The sequence below is a fragment of the Bos indicus x Bos taurus genome, chromosome 11, assembly GCF_003369695.1.
Source record: "Bos indicus x Bos taurus breed Angus x Brahman F1 hybrid chromosome 11, Bos_hybrid_MaternalHap_v2.0, whole genome shotgun sequence".
Lineage (NCBI taxonomy): Eukaryota > Metazoa > Chordata > Mammalia > Artiodactyla > Bovidae > Bos > Bos indicus x Bos taurus.
The window spans coordinates 100,213,834-100,235,811 of NC_040086.1; the positions used below are offsets into that span (position 1 = coordinate 100,213,834).

Sequence of the window (21,978 nt, forward strand, 5' to 3'; positions counted from 1 at the left end):
CCTTCCAGGTAGTCCATGGGGAGCTGACCAGGCAGTGTCCACTGCTGGGCAGCTCATGAGCGTGTCCTAGGTTTCTTGACTCCCCTCCCCTCCTCCGCAAAGACTCTCTGTTCAGCTGTCCCAGCACCTGGAGACTTCTCAGCCCATGGGGTCATCAGGTCACACTCAAGGGGACTCCGTTGGGTGGGGTCGTATTCCTGGAATGAGTGGAACAGCCTCAGAGTCAGAGGGAGGGGGAGGTATTACAGCGGCGCGTGGGACAACGTGGCTCGGCACTGAAAAACGCTGCTCGCATAGCAGAGCTTTGATGCAATCCTTTTTGGATTTTGAAGGGGAAAATTTAAAGTTTGGTGGGAGGAATAGGCCAGGGTTGAATAAGTTTAATTCTTATTTTCAAATTAGCTAATCTTTAGAAAACAACTGAATTTTTAGAAGATTCTTCTCTCAGGCCCCAAAGGATTTCTTTCTGCCTCCACCCTCTTGGCTCTGGTTTCAGCAGCCCTTGTGGCTGGTCAGTCAGCCTGGGGGCCCAGAGCCCAGGACTCCAGGAGTTTCAGGCTAGCCTCTTGGAAGGGCCATACCAAACAGCCATTGCTATTTCCTGGGTGTCCTGTGAGGCTTAACAATCTCCAGATACCCTGGGATTTGGTTTTTGTTCTTGATGCTTTCTTAAAGTCTGGAACCCTTTGCCAACAGAATTAAAGCAGAATTAAAGGCCGCTGTTCCTCCTCCACCACCCACCTCCGTCATTCTCCCGTTGTTTGGTTATTTGTGTCTCTATCTTTCTTACTTGGGGGGACGCCACTGCCAAGCCCCACAGTTCCTCACAGCCCTCGGTAAGAGTCTTTCCTTCTTTTCTTCAACGAGCCGCCCAGTTGGCGTTTATTTTTGTGGGCTGCTGAAGTCACAGATTCGGAGTTGGCAGGAGCAGAATCTGGGCTTTAGCAGAGGTGGCATGATGGGGCACCACCTGTATCCCCTCTTGTGTCTTTAAGACCTGCCCGCCCTGACACTGGCTCAGCAGGTGCAGGCACCTGGTGAGAAGCCTGCTGAACCAAGCTGACCTTCCCTAGTCCAGGAGACCAGGGGGAATTATTAGTAAGGACTGCCTTCCTGTTGCTGTTTGAGGCGCTTGGGAGTTGCTGGGCAGGTGTCACTTCCTAGTCTCACAGCCTGTAAATAACACGTCCGAGGTGGGACGCCAAGGTCTAAGGCAGCCATAGGTTGCCCAAGCCCGATGAGCCCGTGAGCCTGGCTGTCAGGAGGAGAGCTGTTCCTGGTGAGTGTCTCTGACAGGCCCCATCTCTCGGGTCCCCGTGTGATTAGGAAGACGTGCAGCCCTGGCTGAGCACCCAGAGTGTTTACGTAACTGGGCGCATAGCATGGTGACATGCCATTCATAATGCTCATTTCACTTTCTCCTGTGCACATGCCATGAATTCCTAATGAAGATTCCCCCAGTTCACTAAGCAACATGCCGCTCACAGACCAGCCCTAATCAGAAGGAGGCCCCCAGACTTGACTCTTAGAAGATGGCTGTGCCGTACGTTGAAGGGAGAGCAGTGTCAATATTTAATAAATGTCAGGATGTAAATTTTATGTTGAAAGATGAACTCAGTCTCAGGGTCTGTAAATTTAATTATTGAGAAGGATAAAGTTTGCCCAGTCAGTGAAACCTCCCATCATTCTGAAATCTTTTAACAAAGGAGCCTGAGAGGGAATCAGCTGAGACCAAGAACAAATTCTGCATAAACTAGGGCTTAGGGGAGCCATTAGCATTCTGTGCAACTGAGTGAACTTGATCCTCGGGTTGGGGAGCACCGCTTTCAAGCTGACAGGAAGAAATGGGTAACGAGCCTTGCTCCCAGGCGACCTGCCCCTGGGAGCCCAGCAGGCAGAACAGGCTTTCCTTCTGCCTGTGCTATGCACAGATTTCCAGGCTGGGAGGGTCACTCTGGTCCCAGGGGGGTGCCTCCTTGGAATGGCTTTTCCCTCCTCTCGTCACTCCTTGGTAGGAAAAGTGCCCACCAGCTGAGCAGCCGGAGAGAAAGGACTTGGGGAGCTGGGGGTGGTCTGCAGCCTGTAGTAGTGCAGTCAGACTTTTCCAGAGAAGGACAGGGATTAGGAGCTCTCCCCGCATCCCCCACTCCGTCATCTTCTTGAATGGCAGGTGCACTGGTGACTTAACACTGACTGGGGTGCCGTGTCGTCAGTGTGCAGACATTAAGCTGAGGGCAGGCTCAGCAGTGCCCTCCTCTGCCCGCCCCGACCCCGCCTGGTTCAGGGGACCTGCGGGTGGCCCATGGCCTCTCCCGAGAGCGGTTCACTCATGGCTTGGTCCTCGGCAGTCTGAGGTGTGAAGGTGGGGCCTCACCCTGACTGATCCTCCCACCCAGAGGCGCCCTCTTCCTGGGGGACAAGCTCCCCAGGGCTGCAGGATCGTTCTGCACAGTTCTTGGGGTTAGAATTTTATTTTAGTAGAATTGCTACAAAAAGATTACAGATTATAAACCTCTAAGCCAGAATGATTCCTGAATATTCATTGGAAGGACTTATGCTAAAGCTGAAACTCCAATACTTTGGCCACCAGATGCAAAGAACTGACTCATTTGAAAAGACCCTGATGCTGGGAAAGCTTGAGGGCAAGAGGAGAAGGGGACGACAGAGGATGAGATGGTTGGGTGCATCACTGATTCCATGGACATGAGTTTGAGTAAACTCCAGGAGTTGGTGATGGACAGGGACGCCTGGCATGCTGCAGTCCATGGAGTTGCAAAGAGTCGGACATGACTGAGCGACTGAACTGAAGCCACAGTTTGCCACTGGCTTGCCTGATTTTTAAAACTTTGTCATCTTCCCAAGCAAAGAAAGATCTGTTATTAAGGACTCCAGTTTACCTCTTGAGAGCTATAGCTGGGATCAGCTTGTTATATCTGTTGTTATTTCCTTCCTTTAAACTGTTTTTACTGCCTACAATTGCAGACATGCAGAGAGTAACGGAGCCTTCTGTTGCCAACAGCCGAGGCCGTGGCCCGGTCATAGGTGTTCTGGGCTTTCTCTTCCTGTTTCTTTTTTTTTCTTAAGTAGGGAGTTAATACAGCTGCAGCTGACTGATCCTGTTCCTTCTGTCCCTCTTGCCTCAGGCATCACCACTGTCCCAAATCTGTATTCCTCCTTCCCACATCTTTGCAGTTTGACCAAGGCTTACGAACACCTAGTTGTGATTTTAAAGATCCGTTCCACCTTGAGCGATTGTCAGCTGCCCTTAGTGAGCCAGCAGAGTCACTTATATGCCTGGATCCCGAGTGTTCTCTGTGAATTTTAATGTGAATTGGTTTTGGTAAGGAAATACCCCTTCACTGCCTCATTGAACCGAAAAGAAGGAAGAAAGAGAGCTGTCTTGTCCTCATGCTGCTCTCTGCCAGCCTCTGCCTTCCTCCCCTCTGCACGTTCAGACCAGGACGCCACACGGAGGGGTTCGCTGTGGGGGTGCTCACCGGCCGTCAGTCTCAATTCCAGACTGACGTGTATTTGTGTCTCTATCCCTTCTCCTACTTCCCTGTGCTGGAGGGGGCCGTGTGGACTCTGTGTAGCCCTCCACACCCCCAATCTGTCCTGAGAGAGAGCTGGCAGAACATCCCACATGGGCACGCCACGGGCATTTGCAAGTCTTGGCCTCTGATGCTTCCTGCTCAGCCCAAATCGAGGGAGTAGGAATGAGAAGGAGATTTACGTTTTATTTAGTGATTTTCACCTCTAATCACTGTTGTTGCTGTTCAGTTGTTAAGTCCTGTCCAACTCTTTTGCAACCCCATGGACTGTAGCCCGCCGGACTCCTCTGTCCATGGGATTCTCCAGGCAAGAAATACTGGAGTGGATTGCCATTTCCTCCTCCAGGGGATCTTCCCAACCCAGGGGTCAAACCCACATCTCTTGCATTGGCAGGCGGATTCTTTACCACTGAGCCACCAGGGAAGCCTGATCACTGTTTAGTTCTAGACAATTATATCATTATAAGTTTAGGGTAATAAACATAATTATTATAATTCATTTTCTTTTCTAATCAGCAAATACTAAGTTCTCATCTTTACTAATTTAACCAACAACATTTGCTGAGTATCAGTTATGTGCTTGTATCTTTTTCTGGACACTGGGGACACAGGATAAAAGCGGACGGCCGAAGGGCTCTATTCTTATGAAACTGGCATTCTGGTAGATGGAGACAGACAGTAACCAAGCAGGTAGACCAGGAATCATCAGCCTGAGGTGAGTACAGTACAGAGAAGTAAGACAGGTGATGAGAAGACTGATGCTGAGCCGTGACTTTGCATTGGCCAGTCAGGGAATACTTCATGGACGCTGCCAGTGTACTCAGGCTGGTCACAGAGAACCAGACGTGTGGCAGTCAGGCAGGTGGAGGATTTCACAGAGAAACACAGCGTGAGTGATTTTCTCCACCCGGGGTCCTGTGTGGAGGGTGGTTGCTCTGAGGGGCTGCTGTGTGTTAAGGCCCAGCACACAGAGCCGGCCTCCTGAGTCGTTGGGCTCTGTCTGCTCGCTGGCTGAAGGCTGTCCCTGTCTCCTCAGCTCTACGTCTCCTCCGAGAGCCGCTTCAACACGTTGGCCGAGCTGGTCCATCACCACTCCACTGTGGCCGACGGGCTCATCACCACTCTCCACTACCCGGCCCCCAAGCGCAACAAGCCCACCGTCTACGGCGTGTCCCCCAACTACGACAAGTGGGAGATGGAGCGCACGGACATCACCATGAAGCACAAGCTGGGGGGCGGCCAGTACGGGGAGGTGTACGAAGGCGTGTGGAAGAAATACAGCCTGACGGTGGCCGTGAAGACCCTGAAGGTAAGCCCGGGACCTGCCCGGCGGGCTGTCCAGCGAGACCAGGCGCTCGCGGAGCCTCAGTTCCGGGGGGCCTGTTATCCCCTGGGGCCCCGCCGCGTGCCCTCCATCGCCTGCCTGCACGCCCAGCCCCGGGCCTGACTCCCCGGCACACGCCGTCTGGGTTTCTGTGAGCGGGTTGACTCATTCGCCTATTCTCCACGTGTTTCCACATATGCTGAGAGCTGAGAAGTGCTGTGGGTTTTTTTTTTTTTTGGTGTAAAACGATTAGTCATTTGAAGGAGTTTTTTCATTCTATGGCAAGGGTGTTTGAAAGCTGCGGGTTTCCGTTCAGTTTGTGTGGCATTTGAATCACTTCCTATTGAGTTAAGAGGGCGGGGGCGGGTGGGCAGGGAATCTCTTGAGTTTTGTAGGAGACAAAACCAAATCTGTGGATTTTTTTTTTTAGATGTGAGAGCAGATGCACCAGGTGTTTCTAGTTGGTTCCAGTTCTCTGTATTATGTGTCCAGACACCTGGAAAGACGAGCGTGGGGCTGCCCCACCAGGAGGCGTTATGAAAACACGAGGGCTTCTTGCTAACTCAGATACCGTCTGTTTTGTGCCCTTACTGTGGCTTTCCCTCTCAGCTGATGCCTAGTGTTTTTCGTGTCCAGGCAGCTCTTAGGACGCCCAGGGAGAAGTTTTCATTTCCAGGCCTCCACCTCCTTAAAAGTGTGACCCACAGTTTTAGCTGTGGCGAGAGTGTCCCCTAGTGTTGACCTGCGTGGTTTTCACTTGTTTTAAATAAACTCCCAATTCCATTGAGCTGTGCCCAGGAATGGGAGAGAGGGGAGCCCCGTTTTGCAGCTATTGGCAGAGAAGCAGAACTGAAACACCCACCCCTGGGGAAATGAACCCGAGTGTGTACGCGCTTCTTCTCGAAGGTCGTTCGGGTGCACGTGGCCAGAACGCCTGCCCTTTCGGGACCCAGTTAATTCCCTGATGCCCTCACTCAAAGGCATGACAAAATAGAAGTTGTGGTTTCTGGTTGATACGAAGTGACACTTTAGAGAAAAGATCCCATTCTTTAGTCCCAGATACCAAAGGTGGCTTCCTGGCCTTTGTACTGACTGCGTCCCCTTAGCTTGGTCCTTGGATGCAGGATTGATACACTTGGTGAGGGGGTGGCATGGGTGTTTTGAGGACTCCTGTATGTTTTCCAGATAGTGAAGAATTTGGTAAATGCCTATCAGATTTTAAAAATCCTCTTATTTGCCAGACCCTGAGCTTAACACTGGGACTGTGACAAAGGAATCGGACAGAGTTCTTGGCCTTGGGCTAAGTCTAGGTAGTTAGAGTTGTCTAGCTGGAAGTAGGTAGTCTGAAAAGTGCAAGTGTTAGTCTCTCAGTTGTGTCCACTCTTTGCGACCCCATGGACCGTAGCCCAGCAGGCTCCTCTGTCCATGGAGTTCTCCAGGCAGGAATACTTGAGTGGGCAGCCATTCCCATCTCCAGGGGATCTTCTTGACCTAGGGCTCGAACCTGGGTCTCCTGCACTGCAGGCAGACTCTTTACTGTTGAGCCACCAGGGAAGCCCTACTTAGGTAGTCTAGTTAGTAGGAGAGATGGGTCGGTGTGCCACTCACTGCACCACGTGTGACGGAGGCTGTGATCGAGACAGGAGCTCAGAGCTGTAGTGCCGCGTGGGGGACGAGAGGAGGGACGGGTGAGCGCTGCTGGCCAGGGAGAGGGCAGGACGGGCCCGAGCCAGCCACAGAGGAGGAACAGGGTGAGCGAAGGGACGGAGCTGGGAGAGGGAGGTAGGGGGCAGAGCAGACTCAGCATGTCTCAGAGCCCTCAAGCCCACCTGAGGAGCTGGGGTGCTGTCCCGGAGGCAGTGGGGCACCCTGAAGGTTTTGATGCACAGGAAGAAGGTGACTGGATTCACTGCTCCTGGGGCAGCCCTGTCAGCAGGCTTCGAATGAGCTCAACGGAGGCCTGGCGACGGCGGGGAGACGCATGCTCCCACGTCCCCATGTGACCACAGCTGCAGACCAGGCCCCGGGAGACAAGGCCTCGGCTGGCTTGCAGAACTGGTCAAGGCCCAGGCGCTACCCACACGCTTGCCAGGATTTGCCAAAGCCAAACAAGAGGAAAAGCACAAATAGACGGCAGTCTGGGAGAGGCCTGTTGGAAAACTTGAGGAGGTAGCAGTTGCACTTGGGAAAACCGTAGCCCACTAGCTGTGCCGAGCCGTTGTTTTCTGAGTGACTGAAGAAGATGCTTCTAGAGGAGAGGCTCCCTGGAGCTCGGGGGGTTTTTTATTCTACCCGTATATCACAATTAACTGGAAGTGGGTGCCTTCCAGAACGTACTTCTCTAATGATGTGTTATTAAGCTTTTTATACTTTTAATGATTTTCCCTAAGAGCCTTATTAACTTATGATCCCATAGTTCATGAAAAAGAAATTACAGAATATAGTTGCATAGATTTCTGTGACTAGTCAGTCATTCCCAGTGGCAGCTAATTAGGGAAGGGGGAGTGCGTCATTTTCTAGAGGTGGATTAACCCAGTAATAAGGTACTGAGCAATGGCTAAATAAACGATCCCTCCCTTCCAGCACACCCTGCTCAGAAAGCGTGTGCGCAGTATGTTTCCCGCTTCTCAGATCAGCCTGCTGTCAGCATTTGGGGCGTTCATCCCCACTACAGACGTGGAGAGTTTGTGTGGGCTCTAAGCGGCAGTGGTAGCTGTCGTTTACTGATGCTCCCAACGTGCCTGGCAGAGTCTGAGTGCTTCATGCTCTGCATTGAGCATCTCATTTAATCCTTCCAACCTGAAGAGAAGGCTGCTGATTACCCCTTCCGTTTCAGAGTTGAGAGACCTGAAGCAGGGGGAGGTTCACTAACTGGCCTGGCGTCAGTTGCATGGCTGGCAGTGACGGAGGCAGGGCGTGAACCCAGACATCCTGCTGCAAAGCCCAGGTCTTTCTAAAAATTGTTACACAGCATCCGATTCCTCGTATACCATGAAGAATACACACAAACTACAGTTGCGCACCTTAAAAGTCACCTTTCCCCAGTCCCCCCCGCCCCGTTCCCTTCCCTCACAGGCTGTGATCTGCCTTTCTCTTGAAGACGCCTTGGGAAGTCCTCATGTTCTAGCCCAAGCTTTTGTCCATTTAGCCAGTTCTCACTGAGGCCCTCTTTGTCCTTCCTGTTTGGTACCGCGGGGCCCTCTGCAGACAGAACCAGACCCTCCTTAACCAGCGGGGGGAGCAAGGCCCTGCTCTTAACCACCACTCTGTACTGCTCCTCCAGGCAACACTGGTCTCTTCCCTTCAGGGCAAAAGGAAGACCAGAAGAGAGAAAAAGGGGACCCTAGGTTGACCCCTCTTGCCTGAAAAATCCCATGGACAGAGGAGCCTGGTGGCTGCAGTCCATGGGGTCGCTAAGAGTCAGACACGACTGAGCGACTTCACTTTCACTTTCATGCATTGGAGGAAGAAATGGCAACCCACTCCAGTGTTCTTGCCTGGAGAATCCCAGGGACGGTGGGGCCTGATGGGCTGCCGTCTATGGGGTCACACAGAGTCGGACATGACCGAAGCGACTTAGCAGCAGCAGCAGTAGCAGCAGGTTGACCCCTGTGGTGGGAAACTGGAACTACAGCAAAGGCCTCCTGATGGGGAACGTTTAGTTTGAATTTTGACAGTCTTCAGTCTTGAGCTGTCTAGTAAAAGTTTGTACATCAGTCATCTTTGTATAAAACAGCTGTGTAAGTAATATAATTTGGAAAAGTCTGCCATTGATCTAATTGTGTTAATATTGACTCATAAGCTAGCTGACAAATTTACTGTTAAAATAGCAGAAAATCGCACTGTTGAAAAAAGTTGAAGGTTAGCCTGTACTCACTTGTTGACCTGTTTTTCCAGTAGGTGATATATATACATAGTTTCCTCCACCCTTGAGTTTAACGTCCTTCCAGAAATAGTCCACACCTGTGTTACCTTTCTTAACCACGTGGTAGCCTGCTATAGACACTGCTCTGAACCTTCTGTTACTGTATCTTGGAAGTTCCTCCTTGACAGTACTTGGAAGGTGGCCTTGTTTTTGGTTGGTATTTTAGTATCTTACCAGCCTTCCGTAGATGTGTGTCTCCTCTCCACTACTTTGCTGTTACACGCAGTGTACAGGGACTCTCCGTGTTTGCACATGTGGGAGACTGAGCTGGTAGGTCAGTTCCTCAGAGCAGAAACTGCTGGATCCAAGTGCTCGTATCAGTGTGCACTCCAGCACCCGTGTGGAGGAAGTGCCCGTTTTCCCTACCTGCACCAACACAGTATGTGTTCGGTTTGGGTTTTACATTCGTTACTGCCCCGCCCACCCCCAGGAAGCTGGTCTTACTGGAGAGCTCCAATCACGAGCAGAGAAGGGAAGGCCCCAGGACACCAGGAACCCCGTCCAGTCTCCACGGTCGCTCTGGCTTCGTGAGGAGCCATGTGCTGGGGAGAGGGGCTGCTGCCCTGTCGCATGGGTTCCCTCTGGCCATGGAGCTCAACACGGCTACCCTACTGGGGACCAGAGTCTGGGGTTCCTCTCCGAGATCGTCTGTTATGGACTTTTCACTTGAGCTTTAAGCTCCCCACCTGATTTGTGAACCAGCTGCCTTCCTCACTCTAGCTCAGAACCTCCCCTGTCTCTCCCATGTGTTGATCCTGGTTGAGCCAGTGGTGCGGGATGGCACTTCAGTGTGCTTGTAACTGCCCTTCTCTGACGTTGGGTAAACACGAAATGTGGAAGCTGATCTACCTTAGACACGAGCCCAGCTCAGCCAAGAGGGAGGTCTGGAGAGGACTGAGAGCTGGGCTGGACTTAAAAATGGTGTACTCTCCTGTGCCATAGAATTCCTGCTCTTGGGGATGAGGCCAGTGAGCAAAAAGGATGAAGCTACCTGTGACATGTTGAGTCTGAGAGAATGTGAAAAAGACCCCAAAACCAGTGTTAAGTAAAGTCTTCCATACAAGCGATATGTTTAGCCTGCTTCTCAGGAATAGAGATCAGCTGTCTTAATAATAGTGACAGTGAATCCCCCGGAGTGGTGATGACCGTGTTCCAAGTGCTGCCCTCGGCGCTCTCTGTGTACGAGCCAGGTAATGCTCTTCTTTCCATGCGGTAGTCGAGAGAGCAAGTCCAGCGATACTGTTTCCTGTCATGTAGGTGACTGACCGTGGTGACGCAGCAGCAGAGCTTGGTAGGGATAACTCACGAGCATCCTCTTAACCACTGGGCCAGCCACAGCTTTCATCCGCATCCAGTCAGGCCTCGTGAAGAGAGGCCAGGGGACCCATCTCCCTCCTTGACAGACAGGACTGAAATTCACAGCCTTTACTCAGAGTGTGGCCTTCGCCCTAATCATTCAGAATTCGTTTTATTTTACTATGTAAATGGAAGAATCCTCTTCAAAAAGGTGATGGAGATTTTTAAAATGAAAGGACTATAGCAGGATAGCATCAGGGCTATTTCCAGTTGAACACAGCTACCAGTGTAGGATGCTATTGAACCAGGCCTGCTTCCAGCAGGGGGAGACAAGTTCACACAAGATTGTCCTGAAAGACAAAAAACAAGGAGTTATTTATACTGTCCACATGCCGTGTGTGCGTGTGTATGAGTGAGTAAGTGAATGAACGGAGAGAGAGGAGAAGGATGCCTTTGAAAGCCGCAGTGTTCCTTTGCACGTCCACACCCCTCAAGACCTGGAACGTGGTTCTTGTAGAAGAGTCAGTACTACAAGAGCAGTGTTACTTCGGAAATGATCTCACTCTGCGTGGTTCGTTATGGGGGCCTTTACGCCCATGAGCCTTCATTCGAGGGCTGCTTATTGAACATACTGTTGGCTGAGCAAGAGTCTTACAGGCCCGGGTCCTTCCTTTGAGTGGCGTTGAACCTGTGGTTCCGGCAGGCACTTGCCCTCTAGCCATCCGTAGTAGTGTGTCACCCTCGTAGATCAGAGCCCACCGCCCCAGAGACAGCGTGGTCCTGCAGTGTGGGAGACCTGGGTTTGATCCCTGGGTTGGGAAGATCCCCTAGAGAAGGGACAGCCTACCCACTCCAGTATCCTGACCTGCAGAATTCCATGGACTGTGTAGTCCATGGGATCTCAAAGAGTGGGATGTGACTGAGCCACTTTCACTTTCACCCTGGTAGATCAGAACCCACCACACCAGAGACAGCGTGGTCTGTTCAGCATGCTCAGGAACATAGAGGACTTAAAGAATTAAACAGCCAGGAAGGTGGCGGCAGGGGTGTATTCTTTTCCCACCCATGCAGCTTGACACAGAGTCCACCCAGGATGTTTAACTGACCTTAGAATGGCTCACCTTTTTTTTTAAGCAATTTTCTTTCTTTATTTTTGGCTTCGCTGGGTCTTTGTTGCTGCATGGCTTTTCCTTAGCTGCGATGAGTGGGGCCGCCACTGTAGAATTGCGGTCCATGGGCTTCTCATTGCAGTGGCTCCTCTTTTTGCAGAGGACAGACTCTAGAGCACGCAGGATTCATTAGTCGCAGCTCGTGGGCTCAGTAGATGCTTAAAAAAATCTGCAAACAGTAAACACTGGAGAGAGTGTGGAGCAAAGAGAACCTTCCTGCTCTGTTGGTAGGAATGTAAATTGATACAGCCACTACGGAGAACGGTATGGAGATTTCTTTAAAAACTAGGAATTAGTTGTGGCTCATGGGCTTAGTTGCTCTGCAGGGCATGTGGAATCTTCCCAGATCAGGGACGGAACTCTGGCCTCTCGCATTGTTTGGTAGATTCTTTTCTTTTTTTTAATTTATCTAATTTTAATTGGAGGATAATTGCTTTACAATGTTGTATTGGTTTCTGCCATACAGCAACGTGAATCTGCCATAAGCATACATATGTTTCCTCGCTCTTGAACCTGCCTCCCACCTCCCACCGCATGCCACCCCTCGGTTATCACAGAGCACCAGTTGAGCTCCCTGCTTCATACAGCAAATTCCCACCGACCATTTTACATATGGTGCTGTGTGTGCTTCTATCTCGGTTTGTCCCATCCTCTCCTTGCCCACTGTGTCCACAAGTCTGTTGTCTGCGTGTCTCTAACACTGCCCTACAAATAGGTGCCTCAGTACCATTTTTCTGGATTCCATATGTAAGACTTAATATATGATATTAGTTTTTCTATTTCTGATTTACTTCACTCTGTGTAACAGGCTCTAGTTTCATCCACCTCACTAGAACTGACTCAAATTTGTTCCTTTTTATGGGTGTGTATTACTCCCTTGTATGTATGCGCCACAACTTCTTTGTCCGTTCATCTGTCATGGACATCTAGGTTGCTTCCAGGTCCTGGCTGTTGTAAATAGTGCTGCAGTGAACGTTGGGGCACGTGTGTCTTTAAAAATAGTTTTCGCAGGGTATGTGCCCAGTAGTGGGATTGCTGGGTCATACGGTAGTTTTGCTGCTAGTTTTTTAAGGAATCTCCATACCGTTCTCCATTGTGGCTGTTATTAATTTACATTCCCACCAGCAGTGCAAGGAGGTTCCCTTTTCCCCAGACCCTCCCCAGCATTTGTCTGTAGATTTCTTGATGATGGCCATCACCTCATACATTGTATTTTGATTTGCATTTCTCCAGTAATAAGCGATGTTGAGCATCTTTTTGTTTTATTAATCATCTGTATGTCTTCTTTAGAGAAATGTTTGTTTAGGTCTTCTGCCGGTTTTTTGATTGGGTTGTTTGTTTTTCTGATGCTGAGCTGCTGCTAGGTGGATTCTTTACCCCTGAGCTACCAGGGAAGCCCTCACCATTTCGATAGGGCAGTAAACTGCGTCTACGTTTCAGCCCCACCAGGCCCTGAGCTGAGTGATTCAGGGGCTGATGCACATCCTCACTGGTCCTGCTTCACTGGTAAACACGTTGAGCAGAGCAGGACAGCGCCCAGTAGAGGGTGACCTGTCCTCGGGAGGTCATCCCCAGGTGCCAGGGTGGGAACCGGCAGCTACAGTGAGGAGGACACTTTAGCTCTTTGTTTCCCAGAGGGGCCGCAGGTACAGTGTAAAGAAAGCTCCACTTTTACAGTAGTCGATAAAGCTTTCTTCTTGGGGAATCTAGTTTTCAAGACGTGCTCTCCCCGTCTCCCCTGCAGTCTTGCTCTTCAGACAGACTCAGACTCCATGTTGAAACCTGGGAGGGGACGGTCTCACTTCCCTCATTGGCCTTTATAGCAACAGACTACGTCACATCTCATCCACTGGCTTCTTCCTTTGGTGGTCAGAAAAGAAGTCTCCCCGACATAAGCCCACCCCCACGATCTTGATAACAGGGCCAACCCCAGGACCCAGCACCACAGCACTCCGCCCTGATAGGTGAGGAAATGTAGCAATATTGTCACATTTGCTCTGGGCGTGTGCTAATATCTTTGTCTCCCCTTGGCATTTAAATGCTGTGAGCTCGCTGAAACGTGGTGTGGGCTGGTGATCACATTTATGAACCCATTGCTAGGGGAGCTGCCAGTGAGGCTTGTTTTAGGGTCTGAGTAAATTGACCTGACAGGTAGTGGCGATTGCTTCATTAAGGGCCGCACAAGACCACGTTCTTAAGAAACTCAGCGTCCTCTCTTGCTGCCACATCTTGAGGCCCTGTTCTTTGGTAGTGCTATACATCTTTTTGTGTCATCAAGGTCTCTTCTCTTGAATCAAGTACCTTTTGGATTCTTCAAGTGATTTTTTTTTTTTTTTTAATGTTAAACGTTTTGGGAGTCCTTGGAAACCAGCCGTTCCTTAGGGGAGTGGTACCATGATTGTGGTGGTTGCCTTCACACATCTCCCTCCCTCCCCGTAAACTTCACTAGGTGAAGGAAACAAGTAGTGTGCATGGAGCCACCAGAGCAAGTCACCAGCATACCCAGCCAGCTTCGCTGTTGTGCTCAGGGTGAGAATTCAAAAGCTCTGCGCCATAGTAGAAAATTCTTTGTGCCATCGGGCTGATGCCTTGGAACCTTGGAACTTTGTGCCTTGGAACCTGTCAAGAAGGATGTCGTGGTTGAAACCGGTGGACCAGGATGATTACCTGTCGAAGCTCCAGCTTGTGTTAACCATTCAAGTCGTACTTCCCCACTTGAACACTTTCCTTGCTGAGATAATTTCATCACTTCCTTCTTTCCTGCAGGAGGATACCATGGAGGTGGAGGAGTTCTTGAAAGAGGCTGCAGTAATGAAAGAGATCAAGCACCCCAACTTAGTACAGTTACTCGGTGAGTGTGAGGAGCGCTGAGCTCTGAATTAAACTCTCCGAGCGATACAGGCGCTGTTGAAGCAGAGGTGAATGGCTCACTGCCTTAAGGTTTCTGGTCTGTACATCTGTTCCCCACCTGTATCAGCCCTTGGTGCAAAGAGACCTGTGTGGAATGGGGGTGTGTATGTGTGTGTGTGTGTGTGTGTCCATGTGCCCACACGCGTGAGAGAGAATGTTACAACTTTTAAGCTGGTACTCAAAAGTGGTCAAGCACAAGTCTCAAATCAATATCTTGAAACCTGAGAATTTCAGAAGTTCCTTCCTGAAGCGATTCTGTACATAGAAATATCCATGTATCCATTGGGGTGATGACTTAGTGTGTTTGATGTGGCTCAGCCTCTGCTCTTGAACTCAGTGGCAGCTTGTTTCCTTGAAGCCCATGGGCTTGAGAGGAAGAAAAAAGGGAGGGGGTGGGGCACGTCCCTCCCGAGGGAACATAATCTGAACCCACGAGTGCATGGAGTCATCGCAGGACGTGGGCCCGGGATGTAGGGGCAGAGAGAGAATCCGTCTCAGAAGCCTCGTTCTTCAGGGCTCATCTTTTCTGGCGTGTACTCCGTTGGGAGCGGAGCGGCACGCTGAAGCCTTGTCTCGTTGGCAGGGGTCTGCACCCGGGAGCCCCCATTCTACATAATCACTGAGTTCATGACCTATGGGAACCTGCTGGACTACCTGAGGGACTGTAACCGGCAGGAGGTGAACGCCGTGGTGCTGCTGTATATGGCCACGCAGATCTCGTCCGCCATGGAGTACCTGGAGAAGAAAAACTTCATCCACAGGTAGGAGCCGCGCGAGGCTGCCCTCCCCGCACCAGCGGAGTCGCGGGGCAACCACGGGACCGGGCATACTTTTACAAAAAAAAATCCCAACCTACAAGGTCTTGTGGCTCGGCCTCTGAATTTTTTAGCGTCGGCAGCTCCTTGGACCTTGGAGCAAAGGCGAACACCATGTTCCTGACGTTGCCAGCTTCGGGTGTGCGTCCAGGACTGCACTCAGCCCGGCCTGGCCCTTGGACCCACAGAGCAGTTATCCCCAGGCTGAGAAGTATGTCACTGCAGAATCATTTTGGACTAAGAGGAATACTGGGTGAAGTTTGTCAGAAGGCACCCCTTTTCGTTGGCAGGGCTCCTTGTGACATAAGGCACCTGTTGCTCCTCCAGGGCTGGGGCTCATCAGTAGTGTCGTGACCTCTTGCCAGCAGCCGCTGGGGCGTTTCTCCCCCACAAGCTCTCAGAAACGGCCCTGCGTGGCTTTTGTTCCCGTGTTGTGTGTGTATGTGTTTTCCCCTCCCTTCTGGTAATTATCATTTCATTCTCCACTTAACTTGCTGTCATCTGGTTCAGGGATGTTTCCACCATTGTCAGGATTGTGTATGCGTAGTTCTAAATTAAGCATCTCGGCTGCTTCAAAGCCTGGAGTGTTCTGACCTTCAAACATGCCACAATTATCTTGGTCTCCACATTCTTTGCTGGTGGAAATGGCTTCCTAGCAGAGTGACGGCCTGTGCAGGACAGGGCCTGATGGGCTTTGCCAGAGTCTTCTATACAAGATGTTCTCCAGCCACCGTGGTGACCTTTCCTTCCCAGTTAACTCAAGTATGAAACCTGTACACGGGACTTCATAGTGAGAAGTAAGAGGAGCGTGTGTGAACTGCTGGCGGTGCCTTGTACAACAGATTTTTCTCTGGTCCATGAGAGTCTGCTTCAGAGGCTCCTGTCACTCAGGAAAGTGAACCCTCTGAGGCTGCAAATTGAAATTTCTTGACTTCTGGTTTGCCTTGCACGGCTCGGTTCATTCTCTCTTCATTCACGCAAACTTAAAATGCTTTACCGAAATCCTATTAGGCACCACCCTCCTGAATTTCCTTTCCCTCTCATTGCTGGTGATCAGGCTATCTCTCCCAGCCATCGCCTTCAGCGGGGGCCTCTCTCCATCCCGCTTTCCAGGTTGCCTTGCGATTTCATGCTTAATGTCCGTGAACCAGAGATTAGGCTCCTGCCTCCGTGGGAGAATCAGGAGGCTAAAGGAAGCTGATTATACAGGAGAGAATCCATAGGATACATTTGGATACACATCAGGAAGAAATAGGAAAGTGGGAAATACAATTTGGATAAAGAATGTCATGGGCTCTATTTTATCCTGTTGAGTCTAAATAGGACAAGCAGAGACTCACGCTGATGTACGTTTCTCGAGATCAAGGCCTGGCCTGGATATCCGCTCCTGGTGCCTGGCACAGGGCAGGAGTAGCTGAACAGACTCTTAAGGACACTGTCCCCAGGCATCATCGGTGCTTTACTGTGAGTTCACTACCACTCACAACCACCCTAAGAAGCAAGCACCGTTATCATCATCTTATGGGTGAGAGAACCGAGTCCTGGGGTGATTCACTCACTCCAGGTCGTGGGGCCAGGGAGCCTGTTCCCCCGCCACCCGCTGCAGGTAGAGCTTGGTGGTTACTATTTACAAGCAGATGTATTTATTTAGGATCTCCATTTTCCCATTGTGGGTGTTGCCCCTTGGTAAGCAGTGGTGGAAGATTTGTAAAGCTGACAGCCAGCCAGGAACTCACAGATAAACTGTTTCCTTTCCCAGAGATCTTGCTGCCCGAAACTGCCTGGTAGGGGAAAACCACTTGGTGAAGGTGGCTGATTTTGGCCTGAGCAGGCTGATGACAGGGGACACCTACACAGCCCACGCCGGGGCCAAGTTCCCCATCAAGTGGACGGCGCCCGAGAGCCTGGCCTACAACAAGTTCTCCATCAAGTCGGACATCTGGGGTAAGGGCCACCGCTCTGGTTTTGTCCTCGCCCTCGTCTTGGGGGGGGGGCTGTGTCCCCATTTTGCTTTCTCTCCTTGCCTTTTGAGTTCCTTTTCCCTTGCTCTTTCATTTCTTTCTCATTGCTTCCTTCTCTTTTTGTTTCTTTTACTTCTTTTTCAATTTCAAAAATCTCTTCTCCCGTGTTTTCTCTCCTAAATAAGGTAAAAATGAGGTTTTTTTTCCTCTTCGAAAATAATTCAGATGAACTCTTTCCCCCACTTAACAACTTTATGTCTTCTTCACTCTTAGATTGCCTGGATGTGCAGGGCAGCCAGCCCACCCTGCAGGCACCCAGGGTCTGCCTCTGCGGAGAGAATGCTGCAGAGTCTGGTTTGAGATTCAAGTAGAATGTTCCTCTCCGAAGCCTTGTGTGACAGTATTTTATTTTTACTTTTTGTTATGCAGATTGTCAGCAGGCAGTCAAGGAGGCAGAGTTGCCTGATGACTCCAGGCATTTGCCACCCCCAGCTTTGCTGTCTTCACCTTGTGGTACCCTCTCACCCTATACCCCCGCCCAGCCCCAACCCTTGTTATTTCAAAGCAAATTCCAGACAGCATAATGTTTTGTCCATGAATATTTCATATGTCTCTTAAAAGACGGCTTTTGTATTTGTAGAACCGCAAGTTGAGTTTAGTTTCTGGATTTTGCGTGCTTAGTCGCTCAGTTGTGTCCGACTCTTTGCGACCCCTTGGACTATAGCCCACCAGGTTCCTCTGTGCATGGGATGTTTCAGGCCAGAATGCTGGAGTGGGTTGCCATTTCCTTCTCCAGGGGATCTTCCTGACCCAAGGATCGAACCCGTGTCTCCCGTGCCTCCTGTATTACAGATTCTTCACCTGCTGAGCCATCAAAGAACCGGTTTCTAAATATTAGCAAATATCAATGTTCAAATTTCAAGTTAATCATAAAAGTCACCCCCCTTTTTTTTATCTGTTTGAATTGGGGTGAAAATACAAATTTCCCAGTGCAATTAGTTGATGACATCCTTTAGGTCTCCTCTCATCTGTAAACTCCTTTCTCATCTCTCTGTGTGTCTCGCTGGTTATTTGTGGAAGAGATCCTGCCATTTGTCCTTTAAAGTCTCCCACATTCTGGATTCTGCTCACTGTTTCTCATGTTCCTCAGTCTTCACTATTCCCAGAAAATGGGTAGTTGGACCTAGGCACCTTGATCACATTCAGGTTTGACTTGTTTTGTTTTTGTAAGAGTACTTCATAGGAAGGAAGGTACCTTTGATCAGTATCCCCGTAATTCTTGATTTTCCCTCTCTGTCTAGAGCCACTGATTGATGAGGGGCTTGCCAAGTGACAGTTCCCAGGTTCTCTTATTCCTTACTCATTTATGAGCTCCATACTTCTAAGAAGAAACTTCCTCTCTCCTACCGTCTGATTACAGTAGGGTAAACAGTTCATACAGGAAAGACAAGATAAATATAAACTTCCTTGCCATTATTTACCAGTTGCCATGATAACAGATTGAGTTCTTAATACCCTCCAGTGGTGACCAATTAGGTTTTGTTTTTCTTTTGTAGTATTATTACAAGCTCTTGGATTTAATTATATTTGAGTATATTATAGATTAATCCACTGCAGGAGTTTTTTAAAATTGATATTCAGATCGTCTCAACTTTGGCCTGTGGGGACTTCAAATTATTCCTGGTTCTTTCTGACAAAACCCTATAGTCTTCTATAGCATCTGTGCTATCTAAAATGGGTGAAATACTCCAGGTTCATTCTCTGCCCCTGACTTGTAGCACTCACTTCTCCAAGGAATTAGGTTCCTTAGTGGGACCTGGAATTTCAGTGATTTCGTTAGATTTTAATGGAATTTTTGGAGTTGGAAGGGATCTTAGAGATCACTTCATGTACCCAGAAGAGAGAGGTGCCTGTTGGAGGCACGTGGCTAGTTGGTCACAGAGCCACGACTAGAAATGGCCTCTTCAATTCCAGTCCTAGGCACCTTCCACCACATCTCCCAACAAGATGGCCATGCTCCCTTAAAGACCCTGGAGGGGTTGGTCACCCCAGGCCCCTCCTCTCCTACAGTATGTGCTAGTCCGTGGGCTTGAGTGACTGGAAAGCCTCATTCTGTCCTGTTCTGTCCAGGGTTGTTGGTAATTAAGAGCCTTATAAAATGTCAGAGTGTCTGGGCTGCTTCTGAGGGCGTAACTTCTGAAGTCTGCTGCACAGTTAGCCAGTTTTGAATGTGGTGCAGTCAAATCTTAAACGCACCTTGAACAGTCTTGATCTTTCTTCTTTCTTTTAGCATTTGGAGTGTTGCTTTGGGAAATTGCTACCTATGGCATGTCACCTTACCCAGGAATTGACCTGTCCCAGGTGTATGAGCTGTTGGAGAAAGACTACCGCATGGAGCGCCCGGAAGGCTGCCCAGAGAAGGTCTACGAACTCATGCGAGCATGTGAGCCTTCCCCGCCGGTTCCGATATGGGCTCTGTAGGCAACCCGGTGCGGGGCGTGTGTGTCAAGTCAGGGCTTAAAAGTGCTCCATTTCCTCTCTTCCTTCCCATTCTTCAGAAGCAACTACTGTACAGTTTGGTGCTTTTTTTTTTTTGCTTAACTTTTCGCATATTTCTCTGTGCCTTTATTCATGCATAGTATTTTACATGTGAGGGTTTTTTGTTTGTTTTTCATGCAAAATGAGACTGATGGCTACCAAGCCTGTGTGGATAAAAGTCACTCAGAATATTTGCCTACTATACAAGAAATTTGCATTTATTAATAAGAACCCCAAGTTTTACAACCCTGTGAACTGTAGTCCGCCAGGCTCCTCTGTCCATGGGATTGCCCAGGAAAGAATACCGGAGTGGGTTGCCACTTCCTTCTCCAGGATCTTTCCAACCTAGGGATCCAGTTTGCATCTCCTACATGGGCAGGAGGATTCTCTACTGCTAAGCCACCAGGGAAGCCCATATATATTATTCAGCAATTTACATACGCACATACATATACATACACACGTGTGTTTGTGTGTGTGTGTGTTATACGTGCGGTGTATGTATGTTATAGGCGTGTGTATATGTATGTTATGTGTGTGTTACAGGTTGTGTGTGTATAAGTATGTAACGTGTGCATATATAAAACGTATAAAAATTTATCACCTCACCTTTTTTTTTGTACTTAGCAGTGGAACAGGCCTGTCTTTCCATGTCTGTGATTCAGAGCAGGTGCACTCTCTTTCCCCCACTTTCCTGTCTCATATCTTTATGTAGCTCTCTGGTATCTATCGCATGATTTATTCATTCATCCAGTCCTCTTTTGATGAGCATTTGGTTGTTTTACACATTTGTTGTTGTTGGTTTTTTGGGGTTTTTTGTCATTTTAAACAAGGCGGAACCAGCACCCTCATACATAGACCTCTCTGCACTTTGCTAGTACTTCTAGAAGTTGAACTGTTGGTTCAGGGAGCTAAGTGCATTTTAAATTTTGATAGGTTTTATCATCTTTTTCTCAAAAAGGCTATATGAATTGATACTCTCAACAGAAGTTTCCGAGAGGGACTCTGTGTCTTCACTAACAGGATTTAGTCATCCCTTAATCCCCATTTTAACCTTGTTTTAATTAGTACGTCTTTTCTGATGAGGAATTTGGGCTTTGATAACCGTGAAGTAAGGGTAAGGTAGGAAGCGAGCTACTGGGTTTAGTAACTTTCTACATTTGCTGGAGGCAGGCTGGTAAAATCCTATTTGTAAATGAGTTGTTGCTGTCAGCCTGTCTCTGGGATTTTAGACTCCATATTCCTGCCAGTATGTAAAATTTTCTCAAATTCTCAATGTCTGTAATAGGACACAGTGACATTCGTCACTTTAACTTGTCATAGCAAAAGATGCTTAAGCAGGATTGGAATGTTAATTTCCAGACTTTCCACTGAGAATGTCTCATCCCCCCATGTTAGCGAGGCCTCGTGGGCCGTCTGACTTGGGTCTCATCTGCAGGTTGGCAGTGGAATCCCTCTGACCGGCCCTCCTTCGCTGAGATCCACCAAGCCTTTGAAACGATGTTCCAGGAATCCAGCATATCAGACGGTAAAGTGCCCGTCCTGGGGTGCCCGTGGTGGGGAGCGAGGTCAACCTGGGAGGGACAGCCGTGTGGGGCCCAGCCCAGGCCTTCAGTCCGCTTCCTGCTAGAGCACGTAGACCAGCATCTCGCCGGAGACCAGAAAGCGGAGCAGGGCTGCTGAGGGTGGCTTTCCGTCTCTTGAAGCCAGGGTTCTGAAAATCGCTCAAGTAGTGTTTCTTCAGAGTGTGTGTCCCTTTTCTGTAACCGTATATAGTTTTCCACTGTTGCCTTAAAAAGAAAAAGCCAACATACCACAGTGACACTGCTGCTGATGACTGCTGCTTTTGTTCTTAATTTTTTTGGTGTTTCTTAGAAGTGGAAAAGGAGTTGGGGAAGAAAGGCATGCGAGGGGTTGCAGGTACCCTGCTGCAGGCCCCAGAACTGCCCACCAAGACGAGAACCTCCAGGAGAGCTGCTGAGCACAAAGACAGCCCCGACATGCCCGAGACACCCCACTCCAAGGGCCCAGGAGAGACTGGTATGTGCCCACCCCCCACCCGCCTCGGGGGCTCCAGGGAGTCGACTCTAAACTGAAAGGCAGGCACATCCCTCATGAGTGGGCCAGCTGCAAAGAGAGGAAAGTTCTCCTTTTCTCTGCACTCTCTACCCACCACACCCCTGCCCCCATCAGGTAGGAGCCATTGCTTTGGCAGTCAGTCTAGTCAGATAGGCAGAGACATTCATAAAACCTACCAGGAACAAACCCACCTTTTCATGTATCATTCACATTATTTGTGGCTGTTCTGCATTGTGGACAGATAAAGCAATAATAAACACTGAACCAAACAAAGAGCAGCTCGTTGTGAAAGCACTGATACGAAAAGCTCACTGGTGCTGACGGAGCCATGAGACCCCCGTGGCAGAGCTGGGGTCCTCTTGTGGTCCCTGAGAAGAGACTCTGGTGCTGTCCCCTTGACGAGCGAGGGC

The 21,978-nt window shown here is 49.6% G+C and overlaps 1 protein-coding gene across 2 annotated transcripts in view; it reads left to right on the forward strand.

The window, feature by feature from the left end:
* Positions 1–21,978, forward strand: part of ABL1 (ABL proto-oncogene 1, non-receptor tyrosine kinase) — a 142,822-nt gene that overhangs the window by 113,611 nt on the left and 7,233 nt on the right. For both annotated transcript variants that reach the window (XM_027556583.1, XM_027556584.1), the window contains exons 4-10: positions 4,588–4,860; positions 14,032–14,116; positions 14,759–14,936; positions 16,750–16,934; positions 19,242–19,394; positions 20,928–21,017; positions 21,365–21,529. In XM_027556583.1, coding sequence (XP_027412384.1) covers positions 4,588–4,860; positions 14,032–14,116; positions 14,759–14,936; positions 16,750–16,934; positions 19,242–19,394; positions 20,928–21,017; positions 21,365–21,529 — 1,129 coding nt within the window. The remainder of the gene's footprint in view (positions 1–4,587; positions 4,861–14,031; positions 14,117–14,758; positions 14,937–16,749; positions 16,935–19,241; positions 19,395–20,927; positions 21,018–21,364; positions 21,530–21,978) is intronic.